Source organism: Muscardinus avellanarius (assembly GCF_963383645.1).
Source record: "Muscardinus avellanarius genome assembly, chromosome: 10".
NCBI lineage: Eukaryota > Metazoa > Chordata > Mammalia > Rodentia > Gliridae > Muscardinus > Muscardinus avellanarius.
Genome location: NC_137796.1, coordinates 61,093,070 through 61,115,759, shown reverse-complemented (window position 1 = coordinate 61,115,759; position 22,690 = coordinate 61,093,070). Strand labels below are relative to the sequence as shown.

Here is a 22,690-nt window from a genome sequence, read left to right as displayed (position 1 = left end):
CTTCCGCAGCAGGTGACCAGGGCGGGCTGGGCTTGGGATGCTATGGGTGAGTCCCTACAGGGGCCGACTCCCGGGACCCCCCCCCCCCGTCTAAATCAGAGTGTCTTAACTGGCCTCCAAACCGGTTGTGGCTCCTTGATTCTCCAGAGAACCTGGAAGGGGTAGAAACAGCAGGGGCCGTGGAGTCCAAAATGCTAAGAAAGCAGATGGAGTTGGAAGACCGACCGGAGTCCAGAGATGATTCTTGCTCCTCCTCGCAAGGGCCGCTGGGGCAGACATCGCTCTCTTTGGAGAGGCAGAAGGCACTCCTGCAGCCCAGCGACTTGCAAGTCCTGGGAAGGGTGAGAAGGGGCCGCCGCTGCAGGCGGGTGGGAGGGCGAGCAGAAGTGGAATGGGGCCCAGCACCACCGGCCCTGGCCCCCGGCTGAACAAAGATAAGCTTGGCCAAGTTTATAGGAGTCTGGAATATTAAGCAGCTATTACAAAGCATGTATTTAAACAATACCTTATAGTCGGGAATGGTGGCGCACGCTTGTAATCCCAATACTTGGGAGGCTGAGACAGGAGGATCGCACAGGTTCGAAACCAGCCTCAGCTACTTGGGGAGGCTCTCAGCAACTTAGTGAGACCCCGTTTCCAAATAAAATATCAAATAGGTCTGGGAGTGTAGCCCAGAGTTAGAAAAGCCCCTGGGTTCCGCCCCCAGTACCACCAAAAAAAAAAAAAAAAGAAAAAAGAAAAAAAAGAAAGAATACCTTATGATAGAGGAAAATATTAGTGATATGATGGAAGAATATATATATACGTATATATGTATGTATATATAAAATTCAATATAGATCTAATTTATAAGAAACATGTTCATAGAATATTATAAATCTATGGTCCTGTATATAACGTTATTTTTAAATTTATTTTTTGGTCGTGGAGATTGAACTCAGGGGCATTCTACTTCCGAGCTATAACCCTAGCCTTATTTTATTTTTACTCTGAAACAGGGTCTTGCCGGAGTGGTGGCACATGCTTGTAATCTCAGCATTTGGGAGGCTGAGACAGAAGGGTCTCAGTTCACAGACAGCCTTAGCTACTTAGTGAGGTTCTTTGCAACTCAGTGAGATCTTGTTTCAAAAATAATGAAAAAGCCAGGTGTGGTGGCACACACTTGTAATCCCAGCATTTGGGAGACTGAGACCAGAGGATCGTGGTTCACGGACAGCCTCAGCTATTTAGGCCCTCTGCAACTCAGTGAGACCCGGTTTCAAAATAAAGAATAAAAAAATGGGCAGGGGGTGTAGCTTGGAGGTCAAATGCCTCTGGGTTCTATCCCCAGACCCTTAAAAAATAACTAAATAATTTTTAAAAAATGGGGCTGGGGTTGTTGCTCAAAGCTAGAATGCCCCTGGGTTCCATCCGAAGTACTGGAAAGAAGAGAAAGAAAGAAAGAAAGAAAGAAAGAAAGAAAGAAAGAAAGAAAGAAAGAAAGAAAGAAAGAAAGAGGGTCTTGCTAGGTTGGTAAGTCTTACTACTTGCTAAGGCTGTCCTTGAACCTGCAATCCTCCTGTCTCAGCCTCCCAAGTGTGGGCCACCATGCCCAGCTCTAATATCTAGTTTTTAAGAAATATACACATGAACATAAAATATTTTTCTTTTTCTTTCTCTCTTTTTTTTTTCAGTACTGGGGATTAAACCCATGGGCATTCTACCTCCCAGCTATACCCCCAGCCCTATTTTTTTTTTAATTCTATATTTTGAAACAGGGTCTCACAAAGTTGTGGAGGGCCTCACTAAGTAGCTGAGGCTGACTTTGAACCTGTGATCCTCCTGTCTCAGTTTCCCAATCCCAGCCTTGCTGGGATTACAAGCGTGCGCCACCACACCTGGTTCTATTCTTCCAAATATTTGATGTTCTCATTCTAGCTTGTCTGTCAGGCATGGTACCTCATTGTGGTGTGTGTTTTACTGGGGATTGAACCTAGGGATGTTGTACCACTGAGGCTACAACCCCAGCCCTGTTTTATTTTGTTACTTTGAAACACTGTCTATATTACCATACACTGAAGCCCAGGCCTGGTGGGCATACTTGTAACCCCTGAGACAGGAGGATCACAGTTTGAGGGCAGCCTCAGCTGCAATGGACTGGCTCAGCTGGGCACAGAATATGGGCACTGAATATGGGCAATGAGTCTGTTTGGAACCGAGATTCTCAGAAAGGTGGGCAAAGGCTTTGGTTGCGGTCCTGCAGGGGTTAAGTCCTACAGCGATTCTTTTCCCTTGACAAGTAACAGATTCTTCAAGTCCCTGTAAGTGTGGGGTCTCATCCCCGGGGGCTTGGGAGGGAGGAATCTGAAGAAATGACAGGGACAACTGCCGCTTGTGCAATTGACACTTTATTACAAGAACCCAGGAAAATTTATATCCTTCACCAGTGAGATTAATTGTAAAAAAAAAAAAAAAGTGTACCACAAAACAATAGTGAAGGACATGTAAACAAAGTAAAAGGACACTAGTCCGGTATTAAAGATTAGCTCCGGATCCTGTGACCAAATCCAGCCCCCTGCCCTTGCAGACAGGCGGCTCCAAAGGGCAAATTCCAGAAGGCACAGGCACGCCCCAGGACTTGGAGAATACGGCCTCTCATGGAATCTCCTTTAACTCTTTTCGGAACTTTCCATTCCTAGGGCTTAGTCCATATGGCAGGCATGGGGAGATATGGCGATCCAAGGGGCTGCGATGGAGGTCTCCCGGGTTTTGTTTGCATTGCCATCTAAAGTCTGAAAGCTTAAACAAGCTCACAACACAGTTTAGCAGATAAACACCAAAAAGTAACATGAAGTTTTTAGATTTAGTTGTCAGATGTACTTCTCTAGCTGCTGAGCACTTTTCCTCAAATGATAGGCTTATTAGAAGCCTATTCCTCTTTTAATAATCCATTTTCCTATCACAAACCCTCTGCAACTTCCTTTTAATCTTCTCTGATTACCCTGATTCTCTCTTTCCCATTTGGGACAATCTTAGGATAAGCTCTTCTTCATACAAAAATGCTTTCTTATTCTCACCATATTTCCTTTCTTCATACTTACACATTTATTATATCTGTCCTTGGTTCTGACATATTCATTTCTTAACCACGTGGGGCCTCCCTGTCTCGGGCAGCGCACATACTGAGTATAAAGGTCAAGAATCTTCCTGGCCTTTTGGCTCTATTGTATTGGGCAGTATTGGCTGCTCATCAACTAGCCTGCTTTGAAGTCACACACAAAGTTTATCTTCTCTGTATCTAGGCCGGATCACAAGGAGAGGGGGTAAACAGAGGCACCGGTTGCCTCCCTTGCAAGTTTTTAGGGCTTCAGCTGACTCTTAAGGCTTTTACTATAGGTTTATGATTAGAATGAAGGCCAGAGATAGGAATTCTGCACTTGTAATTGATGTAGCTGGAATGCTACCACAGCATCTGAATTCTGACTAGATTTACATCTTGAGCAAAGCTGAGGGCATTTGGAGGCTTAGAAAAATTACTAGAAAATTTATTTTCCATGGACTCAGTTTCTCCCACAGTCCTGATCTTACATCACCGGAGCAATTCGTGTGAAAAGTTAAAAGAATCATTACCAAAAGAATAATAGTTATGAAAGAATAGCTGAGAGTGGGGGAGTACTTTGGCCAGAGACAACACACTCTCTCAGGGCACTGCTTTCTTTAAGCAATCAGCCAATTTTGAGCGGGAATATCTTCACGCAAATGCCGAGGAAAAAGAAGTAGAGGCGGCACTCAGCTACTTAGTGAGGCCCTTTGCAACTCAGTGAGACCCTGTTTCAAAATAACGAAAAATAATGCCGGGTGTGGTGGCGCACGCTTGTAATCCCCACGCTTGGGAGGCCAAGACAGAAGAATCATGTAGGCTCAAAGCCAGCCTCAGCTACTTAGTGAGGCTCTCAGCAACTTAGTGAGACCCTGTTTCCAAATAAAATATAAAATAGGTCTGGGAGTGTAGCCTGGAGGTAGAAGGCCTCTGTGTTTCATCCCCAGTACCACCAAAAAAAAAAAAAAGAATAAAAAATAGGGCTGGGAGTATAGCTCAGAGGTACAATGCCTCTAGGTTCCAGCCACAGTATCGCAAAAATAAATAAATAAATTACCACACACTGGCCTCAAACCTGTAATTCTCCTGTCTCAGCCTAATAACTGCTGGGATTATGGGCTTGCATCATCAAACTGGGCTCTTCTGATATGGCTTTCAGGTCACAATTTCATTAGCTCCTTTTTTATCCATACATTGAGTCTTCATATTTGTTATTGTATTTTTCAGTTCTAGAATTTCCATTTGGTTTCTCTGCTTTTGTAATTTACATTTCTTTGCCAAATTCTCAACATCTTTTGCTTTATCATGAGAAGTGTATTTTTCAGATTTATTTCATCTGAAAAAAGATAATACAAATACTAGAGTCCCTAGTGATCCATTTCTATTATCTATTGCTTCTCCGACTATAGAAACAATATTTCTGAGCCAGGCGTGGTGGCGCACGCTTGTAATCCCAGCATTCGGGAGGCTGAGACTGGAGGATCGCGGTTCACGAACAGCCTCAGCTACTTAGTGAGGCCCTCTGCAACTCAGTGAGACCCGGTTTCAAAAAAAAGAATAAAAAATTGGGCAGGGGGTGTAGCTTGGAGGTAGAATGCCCCTGGGTTCCATCCCCAGACCTGCAAAAAAAAAAAAATATTATTTTTCTTTGGGGAGTGGGCTCACTAAGCTCCTTACTTTGCTTTTCCAGAAGTAGGGCCCCAAGGAAACTCTGCAATCCTACCAATCCCTGCACCCACCTTAGATGGACTGAATCAGAATCCAGAGGAGTGAGGCTTGGAGAATGAAAGCATGTCTTTAGAGTTCCTTGAAGGTCAGCCAGGTTTGGGAGGCACTGGCTGAGAAGACTATGAACATTAGTTATGTTATACCCAAAGTCCGGGATCCCAGGGGGAGAGAGACCACCAACACACAATAATGCAAAGGCAGGAAGGGGGGGTTATTGGGGAACTAGCTCGAGCTAGGGTCCAAGTCCTCCAACGCGGTGGAGTTTTGACAAGGAGTTTGTTCCAAGGCAGTTTTATACATTTCAGTCATTGGGGTGGACTGTGATTTACATTTCAGTCACTCGGGCTGTGATTTACAAAGGAGTTATCTTTAAACCAAAAGGAATGTTTGCTGCTGTTATCACAAGCAACTGGACAAGATACTTGGTGCCTCCCATTTGGTTCGTGCCTCCTGAGGTTGGTTGGGAGTTTTTCATCCTGACCCAGGTGCCAAAACTGGCACTTAACTGTTAGTTGTATTCCTGGGAAACTGAAATGTAGGCCTAGCGTGTTTGCTATATGGTTTGCTGTATGGATGAAGCCTGTCATGGCCCCGCTTTGGTCCTACAGTTAGACCTAAAAGTTTCTCAGTAATGCTGGGCATGGTGGTACACTTATATAATCCCAGTACTTGGGAGGCTGAGACAGGAAGACCTCAGGTTTGAGGACAGCCTTAGGATGTAGTAAGATTTTCATCAACCTAGTGAGACCCTGTTTCAAAATTTAAAAAAGAATGAAAAATAGGGCTGGGAGTATAGCTTGGAGGTAGAATGCCCCTAAGTTCAATCCCCAGTACCACAAAAAAATAAAATAAATAAAATGGTCTATTTTAAAGATGTTGTCTCAGGAGGATCACAGGTGCAAGTAATGAGACTCTCATCAACCTAGCGAGACCCTATTTCCAAATAAAAACAAAATAGGGCTGGGGGTGTAACTTGGAAGTAGAATGCCCTTGGGTTCAATCCTCAGTGCCAATCCATAAATAAATTGTCTTTCCTAAATTTATTTATTTATTTATTTTTATTTTCTTAATACAATTTTTTATTGAACATAAATAGTATACATTTAAACTATACTTGGTGCCCTCTCCTCCCACCCCTGTTTTCCCTTCCCCCTCCCACCAATGATTGTCCAGGGTAACCATGCCATATTCATAATTTTACACATATTCGGATGTAGACCCTCACTAATCAAGTTCAGCCTTCCTCCTCTCCTATCTTTCCATTCAAACTTTGCTGATATTTCCCCTCCATTATCTGGAGTCCCTCTGGTATTCTCTATGTTCCCTAGTTTGGGCATATTAGAGGAAACATATGTACCTTCTCCTGTGCTTGGCTGATCTCACTTAACATAATGCTCTCCAGGACTTCCCATCTTCTTGCAAATGATATGATTTTGTTCTTCTTTATGGCTGAATAGAATTCCATTGTGTGTATTTCCCAAAGTTTTGCAATCCATTCATCTGTTGATGGAGACCTGAGTTGGTTCTATATTTTGGCTATTATAAATTGTGCTGCTATGAACATAAGTATGCATATGTTGCTATAGTTCTCTGAATTCAACCCCTTTGGAAAAATACCCAGGAGTGGCAGAGCTGGATCGTATGGTGGATCTATTCCTAGCTTTCTTAGGAATCTCCACACAGATCTCCATAGTGGCTGAACTAGTTTGCACTCCCACCAACAGTGTAAAAGAGTTCCTCTTTCCCCACATCCTCACCAGCATTTGTTGTTATTTGATTTCTTTATGCTTGCCACTCTTGACTGGGGTTAGATAGAATCTCAGTGTAGTTTTGATTTGCATTTCCCTGATGGCCAGTGATGTAGAACATCTTTTCATGTATCTATTGGCCCTTTGTATCTCTTCTTTTGTGGAAAAAAAAAAAAAGGAAATCATGTGGTCTTTGACTGACACAACAGAGGATGGGTCTGTCAGGAAACTCCAAGATACTGCTTACCTGACCTGGATCCCCAAGGATATTCGAGCCACCAAGACCCAAAACTACCTCATAACAACTAAAAAAGCGAAGACCATCTTGCTGCAACTGGCCTTCTCTATTGGACTCAGCAGCATGTGGCGGTTCCCCTACCTGTGCCACCGGAATGGAGGAGGTAAGGTGTGGCCTCATCTGAGATTCCTGGGTCCTGGGGGAGAAGGGAGCTGGGTTTGGTCACCTAGCTTCCTAGAGAGTAGAGGGGAGCCAGGCGTGGTGGCATTCATCTGCAATCCCAGCACTTGGGAGGCTGAGACAGGAGAATCGCAGGTTCAAGACCAGCCTCAGCAATTTAGAGGAAGACTCTCGACTGCAACCTGTGAGCCCCTGTTTCAAAAAAAACAAACTAAAGAAGAGATAGGGCTGGGGGTGTAGCTCAGAGGTAGAACAGCCATACCTACCTCTAGTACTGGGTTCAATCCCCAGTACTACAGAGAGAGAGAGAGAAAGGAAGAGGAGGAGGAGGAAAGGAGGGAGGGCAGGACCCTGCTGCCCTGCCTGAGCTGACTCCTCCTCAGGCAGCTTCATCCTGGCGTACATCCTCATGCTATTCTTGCTTGGGGTTCCCCTCATGTACATGGAGATAATCATAGGCCAGTGGCTGCACGTGGACAACATCAAGGCATGGAAGCTGATCGTGCCCTGGCTAGGTGGCGTGGGCTACGCCAGCACTCTGGTAAGTGAAGTGCCAGGTTGCCAGGCATTCCCGCTCACTGCCGTGGTCCGTCCCATGCCCTCTGCCTCCTCCCACCTGCCCCTCAGGCCGCCACATCCACCCTCAGGTGTGCATCCTGGTGAGCTTGTATAACAGTGTCATCCCCTCCTGGAGCCTCTTCTATCTGATGAAGTCCTTTAATTACCCCATGCCCTGGGACTACTGCCCACTGGTGAAGGACATCAATGTCACTGGTGAGGAGAGAGGTGGGGGTGGGGTGGGGGTGGGGGCAGGGGCACCAAGGAGCAAGAGGTGGGCAGGAGAGGACGCAAGGGAGGGAGCGAGGAATAGGGGCAGCGCCGGGTAGCAGCACTGAAGCGCCTGGGCCCCCCAGACTTCTCATGCCTTCAGACGATTCCGCACCAGTACTTCTGGTACCACACTACCCTGCAAGCCTCCGGCCACATTGAGGAAGGGATCCAGACCCTCGTCCCGAACCTCACCCTGGGCATATTTGCCACCTGGCTCTTCCTCTTCTTAATCATCATTGCAAGATTGAAGATTTCAATGTTGGTAAGCTGCCCCACCTGTGGCCTCACTACTTTGTCTTTCTAAAGACCCAAGGCTAGCCGGACAGGTGCACACTTGTAATCCCAGCACTTGGGAGGCTGAGACAGGAGGATCGCACAGGTTCGAGGCCAGCCTCAGCTGCTTAGTGAGGCCTTTCACAACTTAGCGAGACCTTGTTTCAAAATTAAAAAAAAATAGGGCTGGGGTATTGCTCAGAAGTAGAATGCCCCTGGGTTCCATCACTAGCATCACCAAAAAAATTAAAAAATAAAAATAAAAAAGAGCCACCATTCCCCATCATTGGCATGAAGGAGTGAGTGCCTTGTATTATTAGCCCAGTGTTCTCAGAGACCTGTAGGCAGCTTTTCAGGAGCCTGTGCCCTCTGCCTTCCTGCACTTTGACAAAGGTGGGAGGAGGCAGAGGACGTGGGGACCGACCGGTTCCACAATAACCCTAAAGGAGCCAATTGGCCAATTCCTTCCCGTTTTCCATTTTAAAAGCATTTTATGTCAATCTCTTTTTCCAACCCATTTTCTTTGCACCTGAATCACATTCCCCTTACATGGAAAATTGATTTCAGCATGTTAGTTAATTGCCTTCATCTTCTGGTCCCTACATCATCCACCCTCCCATCCTGAGCATCCAGTTTCACCTCACATGGCCCTGCAGTCCAAAGCACCATCTCTTCACAGCCTCCAAAACAGACCACTCCCACAAAAGCCTACTTTCCGAAAGGCTTAGTGGGGCACACTGAGAAAGGGGAGACGTTGCTCCAACTATACCAAGGCAAAAAAATACTAATCATATTACTTCTACCCAATCTCATTTCTTTTCCTCTCTCTTTTTTTTTTTTTTTTTTTTTTTTGTGATACTGGGGATGGAACCCAGGGTCATTCTATCTCCGAGCTATACCCGCAGCCCTATTTTCTTAGTCTTTTCATTTTTGACACAGGGTCTCACTGAGTTGCAAAGGGCCTCACTAAGTGGCTGAGGCTGTCCACGAACCGCAATCCTCTGGTCTCAGCCTCTCAAATTCTGGGATTACAAGCGTGCACTACCACGCCCGGCTTCCTCTCCCTTCTCTTATGAGGTTCTTCCACAGCCTTAAGCCCCACTAGCTCCCTGCTCCCAGCCCTTTGCCGTTTCTGTTCCTAAGCTCACATGCAGGCCACTAATTCCAGGTCTACTCTCCCTACTTGCAGGCTCACCCCTCGCCCCTGAGCAGCTTATGGATGGGGTCGTCTTCCCAGACAATGGTGTTATCCTCCTAGAGTAATGTCCCATAGTGCCCTCCTGTTCCCTCTGGACCACCTTAGCACCACCCGCTCACCTCCCTTTCTCTGCCCTGCTGACCTGCAGTCCCCTGCTAATGTTTGCCTTTGTCTTTTCCCCTCCTCACCTCTCCGGAATCCTGGTTTCATCCTGACCCACCTGGCCAGAGGCTAATTTTCTCGATAATCCTCCCCTACATCCTCTTCTTGTGCCTCTTCATCCGAGGTCTCTTCCTGGAAGGCTCAGTTGCCAGCCTCAGACGTATAGTGACCATAGAGGTGAGGCCGGAGATTCCAATCCTACCTGCTTTGACCCCAAGGCCTTCCCTGAGTTCCGTGCTCCAGCCTCCCTTCCCTCTGCCCCGGCCTGCCCCCCGCCCAGCTCCCTGGAGGGTCTGCCTCCCGAGCTTGCTCCCCAGCTCCTCTCGCCACCTCCGTTTCACAGCTCTCTACCTTGGCCTCGATGGACCTGTGGCGTCAGGCAGGAGGCCATGTGCTCTATTCCCTGGGCCTGGGCCTGGGCCCCGTCATCACCTTCTCCTCTTACGAGGCTACAAGTGACAACTTTGTCAAGGTGACCTCCTTTGTGGCCCTGGGCAACCTGTTGACCTCGATGCTGACCACATCCATCATCTTCTTAGTGCTGGGGTTCTGGGCTACCACCAGTGGCCACACCTGTGTTAAGAAGTGAGTAACTGCTGCCTTGCAGGTACAAGGAGAAATCCCCCTCCCATTCCCTGAGCAATCTGCCCTTCCCATGGACTTACACGCTCATGACCTCTCCAGTAATAATAACAAGTGTGTGCCAGGTGTGGTGGTGCACACTTGTAATCTGAGTACTTGGGAGGCTAGATGGGAGGATTGCAGGTTTGAGGCCAGCCTCAGGAATTTAGTGAGGCTCTCAGCAACCTGGCAAGACCCTGTTTCCAAATAAGAAATAAAATGGGGCTGGAAATGTACACACACACACACACACACACACACACACACACGAATAATTTTTAAAAAAAAAAGTAAAATGGCCTGAGGGTATGTATCTCAGGTTCCATCCCAGGGCCACAAAACAACAACAACTTTGTATTTATTCTCAGAGAAAAAACAAAAAGAAATGCTCGAGTACCTCTTACTTTATTTTTTTTATATTTATTTATTTATTTATTTATTTATTTATTTATTTATTTATTGGTGGTACTGGGGTTCCTGGAAGCCCTTCTTCCTCCGGGCTACACTCCCAGACCTATTTTATATTTTTTGAAACAGGGTCTCCTAAGCCAGCGCACGCGGCTGGCTTCGAACCTGCGCGATCCTCCTGTCTCCGCCTCCCAAGCGCGGGGATTACAAGCGTGCGCCACCACGCCCGGCTCGAGTACCTCTTACTTTATAGAGGAGAAAACAGTCTCAGTGATGTGACTGTCCCCCAAGTTTCTATAAATTGCAAATGGAGGGAGGAAGATTTTAAATTCAATTCTTTATGTCACAAAAGAGACTGTTACAGTATCCCAAACCACAGTCAGGGGTTTCTAGCCTCAGCTGTATGTCTGGATCATGTGAGGAGCCTTAGGTGACACTGACATTTAGCCAGGTGGTAACACGCTTGTAATCCCAATTCTTGGGAGGCTGAGACAGGAGCATTGTGGGCTTGTGGCCAGCCTCAGCTACTTAGTGAGGCCCTCTGCAACTTAATGAGACTCTGTTTCAAAATAAAGAATAAAAAATAGGGCTGAGAGTGTAGCTTGGAGGTAGAATGCCCCTGGGTTCCATCCCCAGAATTGAACTGCAAAATACAAAAAAACAAAAACAAAAACTAAAAACCAAAAAAAAAAAAAAAAAACAGGCCGGCTGTGGTGGCCCACGCTCTTTGGAGGCTGGAACAAGAGGATCGCACAGGTTCAAAGCCAGCCTCAGCTATTTAGTGAGGCTCTCAGCAACTTAGTGAGACCCTGTTTCCAATATATATATATATATTGGGTCTGGGAGTATAGCCCTGAGGTAGGAAGCCTCTGGGTTCCACCCCCAGTACCAAAAAAAAAAAAAACAAGAAAATACTTAAATTTACTTTGGAGGCTGAGACAGGAGGATCAAAGGTTCAAGGCCAGCCTCAGCAAACTAGGGTGACCCTGTTTTAAAAAAAAAAAAAAAGCCGGGCGTGGTGGCACATGCTTGTAATCCCATCATTCGGGAGGCTGAGACTGGAGGATCGCAGTTCGCGGACAGCCTCAGCTACTTAGTGAGGCCCTCTGCAACTCAGTGAGCCCCAGTTTCAAAATAAAGAATAAAAAATAGGGCAGGGGGTGTAGCTCGGAGGTCAAACACCCCTGGGTTTCATCCCCAGACCCGCAAAAATTAATTAATTAAATTAGGCCAGGCGTGGTGGCGCACACTTGTAATCGCCATGCTTGGGAGGCAGAGACAAGAGGATCACACAGGTTTGAAGCCAACCACGCACGCTGGTTTAGGAGACCCTGTTTCCAAATAAAAATTAAAAAATAGGTCTGGGAGTGTAGCCTGGAGGTAGAAGGGCTTCCAGGAACCCCAGTACCACCAAAAAAAAAAATAAATAATAATAATAATAATAATTATATTTTTTTAAAAAAAGCTGGGTGTGGTGGTGCAAGCCTGTAATCCCAGCGCTTGGGAAGCTGAGACAGGAGATGGCACAGGTTAAAAGCCAGCCTCAGCTACTGAGTGAGGCTCTCAGCAGCTTAGTGAGACCCTGTTTCCAAATAAAGTATAAAAATAGATCTGGGAGTATAGCCTGGAGGTAGAAAAGCCGGTGGGTTCCACCCCCAGTTCCACAAAAACAAACAAACAAACAAACAAACAAACAAACAAACAAAATAAAAATGGTGCTGGGGAGTGTAGCTCAGAAGTAGAATGCCTCTCTGTTTAAAATCTAGTAACAGAGCCGGGCGTGGTGGTGCACACTTGTAATCCCAGCATTTGGGAGGCTGAAACCTGAGGATTGTGGTTCGCAACAGCTTCAGGATCTCAGTGAGGCCCTCGGCAACTTAGTGACCCTGTTTCAAAATAAAGAATAAAAATAGAGCCGGGCGTGGTGGCGCACACTTGTATTCCCCGCGCTTGGGAGGCGGAGATAGGATCTCGCAGGTTCGAAGCCAGCCTCCTGGGTTAAGAAATCCTGTTTCCAAATTTAAAAATATATATATAAAAAAATAGGTCTGGGAGGGTAGCCCGGAGTTAGAAGGGTTTCCAGGTACCCCAGTACCACCAAAAAATAAAAATAGGGCAGGTGGGGAGGCTGAGACAGGAGGGTCATGGTTTGCAGACAGCCTCAGCTTCTTAGTGAGTCCCTTTGCAACTCAGTGAGACCCTGTTTCAAAATAAAGAATAAATAATAGGGCTAAGGTTGTAGCTTGGAAATAGAACCCTTCTGGATTCCACTCCCAGCACCGAAAAAAAAAAAAAAAAAAAAAAAGCCAGGCGTAGTGGTGCACACCTGTCATCCCAGTATCCCCGTACTTGGGAGGGTGAGGAGGCAGGAGGATCAAAGGTTCAAGGCCAGCCTCAGTAAGTAGCGAGAATCTCAGCAACCTAGTGAGGCCCTGTTTCAAAATAAACGTATAATAGGGCTGAGGGTGTAGTTCAGAGGTAGAATTCCCCTGGGTCAATCGATCCCCAGTACTACTAAAATAAAATAAAATTAATTAATCCCAGCCAGCTTGATCATGGAATTGACAAGCTGATTCTAAAGTGTATGTGGAAATGCAAGGATCTAGCATACCTAAAACAATTTGGGAAAAGAACAAGCGGAAGACTTGAAACACTGTCTGATTTTCAGAATACACTATAAAAGCTGCAGTAGTTAAGATTGTAACTTAACCCAAGGCGTGGTGGCGCACACTTGTAAGCCCAGTACTTGGGAGGCGGAGACAGGAGGATCGCAAGTTCTCAGCCAGCCTCCGCTACTTAGTGAGGCCCTCTGCAATTTAGTGAGACCCTGTTTCAAAATAAAGAATAAAAAATAGGGCTGAGGGTGTAACTTGGAGGTAGAATGCCTCTGGGTTCCATCCTCAGTACAGCAAAAAAGAAAAAAAAAAAAATAGGGCTGGGGGTGTAGTAACTCAGAGGTAGAATGCCTGCCCCTGAGCTCTATTCCCAGTACTGAAAGAAAAAGAAAAAAAAAGATTCTAATTTAAGACAAAGCAAAAGATCAAAACAGAACAAAAGAATAAAGCAGAGGGAGCAGTGTTACACCCTTGTAGTCACAGTGACTCAGAATGCTGAGGAAGGAGGATCCCCAAGTTGGAGGCCGGCCTGAGCAACTTAGTGAGACTCTGTCTCAAAATTTTAAAAAAGCCCGGTGTAGTGACACACACTTTTAATCCCAGTACTTGGGAGGCTGAGACAGGAGTATCGCAGATTTGTGGCCAGCCTCAGCTACTTAGTGAGGCCCTGCATATCTTAGTAAGACCCTGTTTCAAAATAAAGAAAAAAGAATAGGACTGAGAGTATAGTTTGGAGGTAGAATGCCCTTGGGTTCAATTTCTAGGTCTGAAAAAATAATAATAATGATGATGATGATGATGAAGAGGAGGAGGAGGAGGAGGAGGAGGAAGATGAAGAAAGCTAAAACTAAAGTTTCCAAACAAAGTATAGAATAGCTTTATGATGTGGTTAGCAAAGATTTTTACCCAGGAAACAAAAAGCACTAACCCTAAAAGAAAATGAAAAATTTAGGCTCAGCAAACCACCGTTAAGACAAGAAGAGAGCTGGCTGTGGTTGCTCACACTTGTGATCCTAAACTTGAAAAAGTGACAGATTTGCAGATTCAAAGACACCCTCAGCAATTTAGTGAGTCCTTATTTCAATTTTTTTTCCAAAACTGAGGGTTGGATCCAGGGGCATCCTATCTCCGAGCTATATTCCCAACTCTATTTTTTATTCTTTATTTTGAAACAGGGTCTCACTAAGTTGTGAAGGGCCTCACTAAATAGCTGAGGCTGGATGAGAACCTGCGATCCTCCTGTCTCAGCCTCCCAAGTACTGGGATTACAAGCGTGCGCCACCACACCTGGCTCCTGTTTCAATTTTTTTTTCCCCCCCTGCGGTACTGGGGATGGAACCCAGGGGCATTCTACCTCCAAGCTATACCCCCAGCCCTATTTTTTATTCTTTATTTTGAAGCAGGGTCTCATTGAGTTGCAAAGGACCTCAGTAAGTAGCTGAGGCTGTCCGAACTGTGACCCTCATGTCTCAGCCTCCCAAATACCGGGATTACAAGTGTGCCCCACCACACCCAGCAAGGGGTCCTGTTTCAAAAATTTAAAAATGTGCTGGAGGTAGAGCACCTGTGGGTTCAATCTGCAGTACCAACCAACCAACCAACAAACCCTCTCTGGTGACTCCCATGAGCAGCCTAGGTTGAGAAGCGTAATCTAGAAGACTGACCAGTCGACCTCTGTGATGTGGGACCATTCTCCCTCCACACTGTCCAATATGGTACCACCAGCCACATGTGGCACTGAGAACGTGAACTGGGATTGCAAGTGTGCACCACCACGCCCAGCTGTTGTTTTATTATTATTTTGTGGGTCTAGGGATAGAACCTAGAGTCTTTTGACCTCTAAGCTACACCCCCAGCCCTATATTTTATTCTTTATTTTGAAACAGGGTCTAAGTTGTGGAGGGCCTCACAAAATAGCTGAGGCTGTCCACGAACCATGATCCTCCAGTCTCAGCCTACCAAATGCTGGGATTACAAGAATGAGCCACCATGTCCGGCTTGTTACTCTTTATTTTGAAACAGGATCTCACTGAGTTGCAAAGGGCCTCACTAAGTAGCTGAGGCTGTCTGTGAACGGTGATCCTCCTGTCTCAGCCTCCCAAATGCTGGGATTACAAGGGTGTGCCACCACGCCCAGCCTATTTTTTATTCTTTTATTTTGAAACAGGGTCTGAGGGTCATGAGAGAGTCTGTCCCGACCTCCCTCCTGGCTTCTGGGGCTTGCAGTTGGTCTTGACATGCTAGAAGCCTCTCCCTGTTCCATGCCTTCCTCTTCCTGTGGAGTTCTCTCCCGTAGGCAAGCCTGGGTCCAAACTCCCCCAGTGTGTAAGGACATTAGTCATACTGGCCTAAGGACCTACCCTACTCCCAGGTGACCTCATCCTAACTAACTACATATGCAGTGAACTTATTTTCAAATAAGGTCCCATTCTGAAGTACAAGGAGTTAGGACTTCAACATAAGAAATTGGGGGGTGGGGAGGGGACACAATCTAACCCATAATACTGAGAAGAACTAGCTGCCGGAAATATAAAACGTCGATTAGTGTTTAGTCACTGTCCCTGTACCCTTATTCCTTGGGCAACTCGCTTTCCTCCCGGTCCTCAGTTTCCCTGGTTTGCAAGTGGCAGAGGGGCTAGCCTGTTCTCTACCACCCTTCTTTCCCTCTCCTTCCCTTTCAGGAGTGTCTCAAAGCTGACACAGCTGATAGCCAATGGGGTGCTGCCCCAGGAGGCCAAGCCCCCAGAAAACATCTTGCTCCTGCCCCCTCTGGACTACCTGAACTGGATCATCCAACTCCCCAAACACCTCCAGGACCAGGTCATCCATCTCTCCATATCCTGCAGCATCAGGGTGCAGAGCGAAAAGGTGTGCGTGTGGGGTGAAAGGCTGCTCCCCCAAACCCCAGAGGACACTGGGACATGTGTTTCCTGGCAGCCTGCTGGGCTACCTAACCCTTTGGGGCAGGTAACAGTCCTAACCATGGGTCCACCACCATTTCTATAGGCCAGGGCCTTGGCTAGGTGGCTGCTCACATCAACCCTAAAGTCCCTATTAGTTAGAGGAGGAAACTGAGGCCCCAGCAGGTGATGCTCACCCAGCTAACGAAACCAAGGAGGGGCCAGGCATGATGGTGTACCTGTAATCCTAGTCCTTGGGGAAGGGGGATCACAGGTTCAAAGACAGCCTCAGCAAGTGGTGATACTCTCAGCAACTAGTGGGACCCTGTTTAGGGCTGGGGGTATAGCTCAGAGGCAGAACGTCCCTGGGTTTAATCCTTGGTACAAAAAACAAGGAGGGAAACCGCTCAGCACTTTTCTCTCCACCCACCTCCCCATGCTCAGTGCCTCTGGCCTCTGCTGGAGACAGGCATTGCTAATCAATTACTGCCCCATCCCCCCATCCAGATGCACCACTGCCTCAGAGCCCTTCTCCTCCACAGTTCATGGAGGGCCCTGGCCTGGCATATGCAGCCTTTTCCCAAGTCGTCTCATTGCTCCCTGGTGCCTCTTTCTGGACCATCATCTTCTTCATGAATCTACTCATCACAGGGATAGACACCTTGTTAACACTCTTGGAGAATATTGTCTTTTCCCTCAAGAACTCCACCTCCATCTTCAAGAAGTATTCCTGGCTGGCCCCAGGTACCACAGATTCTCACCCCAGGCAAAAAAAAAAAAAAGACCCTGTCCTACTGCCCTGACCCCTGCCAGCTCACCCCAAATCACTTTGACCCCAGCCAAGCCCTACTCATAGACCTCAATGTACCTGCATCTGCCTTAGTGGTCATCTGCTTGGGAGGTCTTCTGGGCAGTCTCATCTTCTCCAGTCACCCTGGCAGCTACATACTGTCTTTGTTTGATGACCACCTGGTCCCTCTGACCCTTATCATCATTGTGCTATTCGAGAATGTGGCTCTGGCCTGGATCTATGGAGCCAACAGGTGATTTCAGGGCCCTGGGGTCTGCTCGGCTCTGGCCCCCTTTCCAGGCCTGTGAGGAGTGTTGGGCTTGGTTGGCTCCCACAGAAGGGAGGAGGGTCCATGTGAGAGCTGCAGAGGAGCAGCAGGGAGTGACTCCAGGGTGGTGGGTGGATCCCGTGGAACAAGCAGTCATGGGCTGGTCCATGCACAGAGCGGGGGTGCTGTAGACCCATGGATTGCGAGACTTCCATAGGGGAAACCAGATGGGCCCCAGCCTCAGGAGAGGGCCTGGCAGCCCCTAAGACTTGGGAGCTTATGAGAAAACCAAAGGGCTGGGAGGCCTACCCTTGCTAGGACTCCAGGCCCCGGATGTCCCTGACCATTGCCCACCCCAGGTTCAAGGAGCAGATGTTCAGTAACCTGGGCTCTCGGCTGTATCCCTCCTTCATTTTTTTCTGGTGCTATGTGACGCTGCCCATGCTAGTGGCCCTCCTCGCCATCTGCATTATGAGCCTCCACCACAAGGACCCTCCCTACTACATTGCCTGGAATAGCAGCACGGTGAGATGAAGCAGCCTTGGCTGGCCACCTTGCTCTGGGCGCCCCTTATCAGATTCACCACCCCAAAGGACCCCAGATCTGCCCCCTGGGGCCCTTCAACCAGCTTCCCAGCCCCTGGGATGTCCCATACCCTGCAGTATACAGACTGAAATTCCACTACCATCAGCTGTCCTGCCTGCCTGACCCCTCTCTCTGTCCCCAGAGCCAGGAAGTAAAGCAGCCCTACCCAGAGAGCGCCATGGGCTGGATCACCTTCCTCAGCATCCTCAGCCTCCTGCCAATCCTGGGCTACCCGCTGCACCACTGGTGGTACTACCAGGATCCCATTATCGACAGTACCTTAGAAAAGCCACTGTCCTTCAAAAGGACGCCTATGATGGCCACCAAGCCCTTACAGTGGCCCAAGAACCCCAAAACGAAATCCGACTTCAGCTTCGATGACAAAGCTGAAGAAACAGAGGACAGGGCTTCACCAAATTCATCTCAAGGATTCAGCATGTCCCTGAGGAGAGACTCCTCCTGGTTCGGGTTGCCTAGGTACTCTTAACCTGGCCACCGCCCATCAGGTGAGCCCCGCTCCCCAAAGAGTAACAGGTACGGAGAGACCACAGAAGAAAAGATGCTCAGGAACTCTTCACGGTAACTGGCAATGTCACCCGTTTTCCAGGGCAACCAGTCTGTGTGCTGACTGACAGCATCCCTGCCCGCTTTGCTACAGGAACCCTTGGTTCCACCAGAAAGGAGGGGCAGGTGTGTGCAGAACCTGTACCTGACAACAGGGGACGTCGCCCATTTGGACTTGGGTGGATATGGACAACCCGGGAGCTCTGTGTTCTCCTGGACCAGTACTAATCCTGCTGAAGAGAACACCCACAGTAGGCCTCAGAGCTTGGAAGAAGAAATCAATTCAACTGCTGATAGGGCTGGACCCCGGGACCCTCTCTCCCGGCGAGGTGGGGATGCCATTTTGGCATGATGGGGATGGCCATCCTAGCCAGCAGTTTCCAGGACCTACCTGACCTTCCCAGGGATCATGGAGAAAAGTGATTGCGTTCTCTCCAGTCCCCCGACCCCACGGCCAGCTGAGCCAATGTCGTGAGTAACTTCTCCAGGGTTGTCCTCGCAGAAGGGGGCTGAGCCAGCAAAGCTGTGAGTCAATAAATGGATCCACTGAGACTCCAAATGCGGGCGGTGGGCATACTGTTCTTCCTGTGTGAGGAGCCCAGAAATCAGTGCATGCAAGCAAACACACACACACACACACACACACACACACACGCACACACACGCACACACACACCCTCCTAATGGACAACCTCTGCTGATCCAAGTGTCCCAGCCTGGTGATCCTGATCTTCTGCCTTAGGAAGGCAGGTACTGACTTTTTCAGACTCTTCTGTCTTGGAGCTAGCCCAACTATGGAGAAACTTGGCAGCGATTGCTAGCACTCATTCTAGAAAGTGTATGGAGCCCAAGATCTAATTTGGTAATTGGTGACTACACTAGCTGCCCATAGGACTCAGTCTGTCCCACAGTGATCACCTTGCCACTCTTTCTTATCAAGAAGGTCAGTGTCAGCTGGGCAGGATGGCGCACGCATACCTGTGATCCCAGTACTTGGGAGGCCAAGACAGGATCACAGGTTCAAGGACAGCCTCAGAAATTTAGTGAGACCCTCCACAACTTAGTGAGACTCTGTTTCAAAATAAAAAGTAAGAGCTAGGTGTAGTGGCACACGCTTGTATTCCCAGTACTTGGGAAGCTGAGACAGGAGAATCGCAGGGATCGCAGGTCTGAGGACAGCCTCAGCAAGTGGTGAGACTCATGAATTTCATGAGACTCTTTCAAAATAAAATAGGGCTGAGGGTGTAGCTCAGAGGTAAAATGTCCCTGGGTTTAATCCCCAGAAACATTAAAAAAAAAAAAAAAAAGTAAGCTGAGCGTGGTGGCACATACTTGTAATCCTAGTATTTCAGAAGCTGCGGCTGGAGGATCAAAGGTTCAAGGAAAGCCTCAGTGATTTAGTGAGGCTCTCAGCAACCTAGTGAGACCCTGTTTTCAAATAAGAAATAAAATCGACCTGGGGATGTAGCTTGGAGGTAGAATGCTTCTGGGCTCAATTTACAGTACCATTAAAAAAAAAAAAAGAGCAAAAAAGGCTGAGGGTGTAGCTGGGAGGCAGAATGCCTCTGGGTTTAATCCCCAGTGTCAAAGAAAAGAAAAAAAGGAAAAAGGTCTGTGTCTAGAACAGCATCTAGCAAGCAGGTCCTCTACCGTACTTAGTAATTACTTGAAGTAGAGCTGTTTACCCACGTAGGCACTGAGAGGCAGGTCACCTGGCTGAGAGCCTCACTAAGTAGCTGAGGCTGGCTTCGAACCTTGCATATATATATATATATATATATATATATATATATATATATATATATATATATATACACACACACACACACCAAAAAAAAATCTTTCTTAGTTTGCAGTCCATACAAAAACAGGTCATAGACCAGATTTATCCCACAAGCCATAGTTTTCTCTGAGTCTAATCAGAGCATTCCATTGACTAACTTGAATTAACTTTGAATACTGACTCGGTGCTTTGGGGACCAGGCTGCCACCCAGAGACTGTAACCATCAGGCTGACCCTTGGAAAGAAAGATACGTCATTTCCAAGAATGATCAGACAGCGAGATCTCAAATTTTCGAACATGTCTATAAAACTCCCCCATCGCTTTGGTCTTGGTCATGATCCAAGAAACCCCTCTGAGGACTGCTGTGTTCCAGGACGACTGCCTGCCAAGGTGTGTGGGTTGTGAGCAAGTGGAGTCAGAAATCCTCCTGAGCTGACATCTGAAAAATTTCCAGCATTCAGAACGCCAAGGAGCTGGGCACCATGGTGCACGCCTGTGATCTCAGTACTAGGGAGGCTGAGACAGGAGGACCGCAGGTCTAAGGACAGCCTCAGAAATTTAGCAAGACCCTCACAATTTAGTGAGTCCTTCTCTCTCTCTCTCTCTCTCTCTCTCTCTCTCTCTCTCTCTCTCTCTCTCTCTCTCTCTCACACACACACACACACAGCTTGTAATCCCAGCATTTGAGAGGCTGAGACAAGAGGACCTCAGGTTGGAGGACAGCCTCATCTACTTAGTGAAGCCCCTTGTAACTCAGAGACCCTATTTCAAAATAAAAAATAAAAAAACAGGGCTAGGTGTGTAGCTCGTAGGTAGAATGCCCCTGGGTTCAATCCTCAATAGAAAACTAGTGCTTGTGGAGAAGAAAGTAGAAAACCCCACCCAAAGCCTAAATCAGCAACTGCAAGATGTTTCTGGGCGTTGGCGTGGGCTCAGGTAGCTGTCATCCCCTCGTGGGTACTATCGGCACACACCGTTGCCGAACCAGCCCAGTAATTCAAGAGAATTTCTGCGTGTGGAGGGCCCATTGAGCTCTCCCAGGGCTTTAGGCAATGAAAGGAAGATGAGGTTTTTCTCCAAAAGGGGTGCTACTTTCATTTTATTTCATGCTACTTTCCCATACAAAACTGAGACGACCAGTCAGGTGCGGTGGTGCACACCTGTTGTATTTGGGAGGCTGAGACAGGTGGATCACAGGTTCGAGGCCAGCCTCAACAACCTACTGAGGCCTGTTTCAAGATTTAAAAAAAAAAAAAAAGGGTTGGGGTGTAGCTCAGAGGCAGAACCCCCTTTGTTCAATCCCCACCAAAAAACCCCTGAGATGACCCGAGGACCCTACCAATTTTTCTCTTGTATATATCATTGCTGTTTAGCCATTTCCAAACTTCCAGTCTCCAAGTCCCACTTGACCTACTGAAATGGGGATGTGAGGCCTCTGCATCCCCATTTCCTTTCAAGGACTGAGTGACAGCGCTGAGCTGCCCTTTCTCAAAAAGGCTGCACCTGGTGGCTGCATCTGACAGGTGGCGCTGTGGTACTGGGAAATGGCCTCTGTCATCCAAGCTGTGATTTCTACTGGGATTTCAGTTTCTTCAGGGATTTTAGTTGTAGACCACGTGGAAAGAACTACACGTGCAGCAGCCCATGGTGGGGAGAATCCCCATACTTGTGGGGCCTCCTAGCACGAACGTCCGAGACATCAGTTCCAATGAGTTCACATGCAATAGTGAAAGCCCATCCTGGTGCGGTGGCATCAGCCTGTAATCCCAGCACCTGAGAGGTTGAGACAGAAGAATCAGCAGGCTCAAGGCCAACGTCAGCAACTTAGACCCTGTTTCAAATAAAATATTAAAAGGAGCTGGGCAGCCTGGTGTGGTGGCCCACGCTTGTAATTCCTGCGCGTGGAAGGCTGAGGCAGGAGGATAGCACAGGTTCGAAGCCAGCCTCAGCTACTGAGTGAGGCTCTCAGCAACTTAGTGAGACCCCGTTTCCAAATAAAATATAAAATAGGTCTGGGAGTAGAGCCCGGAGGTAGAAAGCCCCTGGGTTCCACACCCAATACCAAGAAAAGAAAAAAAAAAAAAGTGAGGCCCTCTGAAATTTAGTGAGAACTTGTTTCCAAGTAAGAAATAAAATCAGGCTGGGGTTATAACATGGAGATAAAATATCTCTGGGTTCAGTCCCTAGTACCAAAAAATAATAACAAAATGAAAAAAATGGGGCTGGGGGTGTAGCTCAGAGGTAAAACGCCTCTAGCTTCAGTCCCCAACACCACACACACACACCCTAAATCCTCCTGTTTCAGCCTCTCAAGTAGTGGGATCACAAGTGTGCCACCATGCCCTGCTCCATATATTTACTTTCCCTGCTTTTTGTTTTGTTTTGTGGAGGTTTTTTTTGTTTGTTTGTTTGTTTGTTTTTGGTGGTTCTAGGATTGAACCTAGGGGAATTCTACCTCTGAGCTACACTCCAGCTCTTTATTTTTTATTTGGAAACAGGGTATCGCTAAGTTGCTAAGAATTTGGTTAAGTTGCTGAGGTTATCCTGTAACCTGCGATCTTCCTGTCTCAGCCTCTCAAGTGGCCACCAGCCCAGGTTCCTGATGGTTTCTGTGAACCCTTTCTATTCTTAGGTCCTCTGCCCTAAACTGCCTAGTCTAGTCTATTCCTAGCTCCCAGTCCTTCTTTCTGCTCCAGTCACCAGACTTTTTTTTTTTTT

At 47.4% G+C, this 22,690-nt stretch overlaps 2 protein-coding genes across 2 annotated transcripts in view; one reads left to right on the top strand and one right to left on the bottom strand.

Annotated features, from left to right (window-relative positions):
• Window positions 1-6,739: 6,739 nt before the first annotated feature.
• LOC308268553 (orphan sodium- and chloride-dependent neurotransmitter transporter NTT5-like) lies at window positions 6,740-18,111 on the top strand (the record flags this gene model as incomplete). The annotated part of the gene is made up of 11 exons (XM_080703673.1): window positions 6,740-6,956; window positions 7,357-7,514; window positions 7,621-7,747; window positions 7,888-8,066; window positions 9,504-9,614; window positions 9,781-10,022; window positions 15,763-15,949; window positions 16,524-16,777; window positions 16,821-17,024; window positions 17,399-17,564; window positions 17,767-18,111. 11 exons carry the CDS (start codon window positions 6,740-6,742, stop codon window positions 18,109-18,111), a joined length of 2,190 nt encoding a protein of 729 aa, XP_080559799.1.
• The window catches only part of TRPM4 (transient receptor potential cation channel subfamily M member 4), a gene marked incomplete at both ends in the record, with an annotated part of 48,168 nt that continues 43,585 nt past the window's right edge, over window positions 18,108-22,690 (bottom strand). Inside the window, 2 exons of the mRNA XM_080703672.1 lie at window positions 18,108-18,333; window positions 18,580-18,697. Of these exons, the coding sequence (XP_080559798.1) occupies window positions 18,108-18,333; window positions 18,580-18,697 (344 nt within the window). The remainder of the gene's footprint in view (window positions 18,334-18,579; window positions 18,698-22,690) is intronic.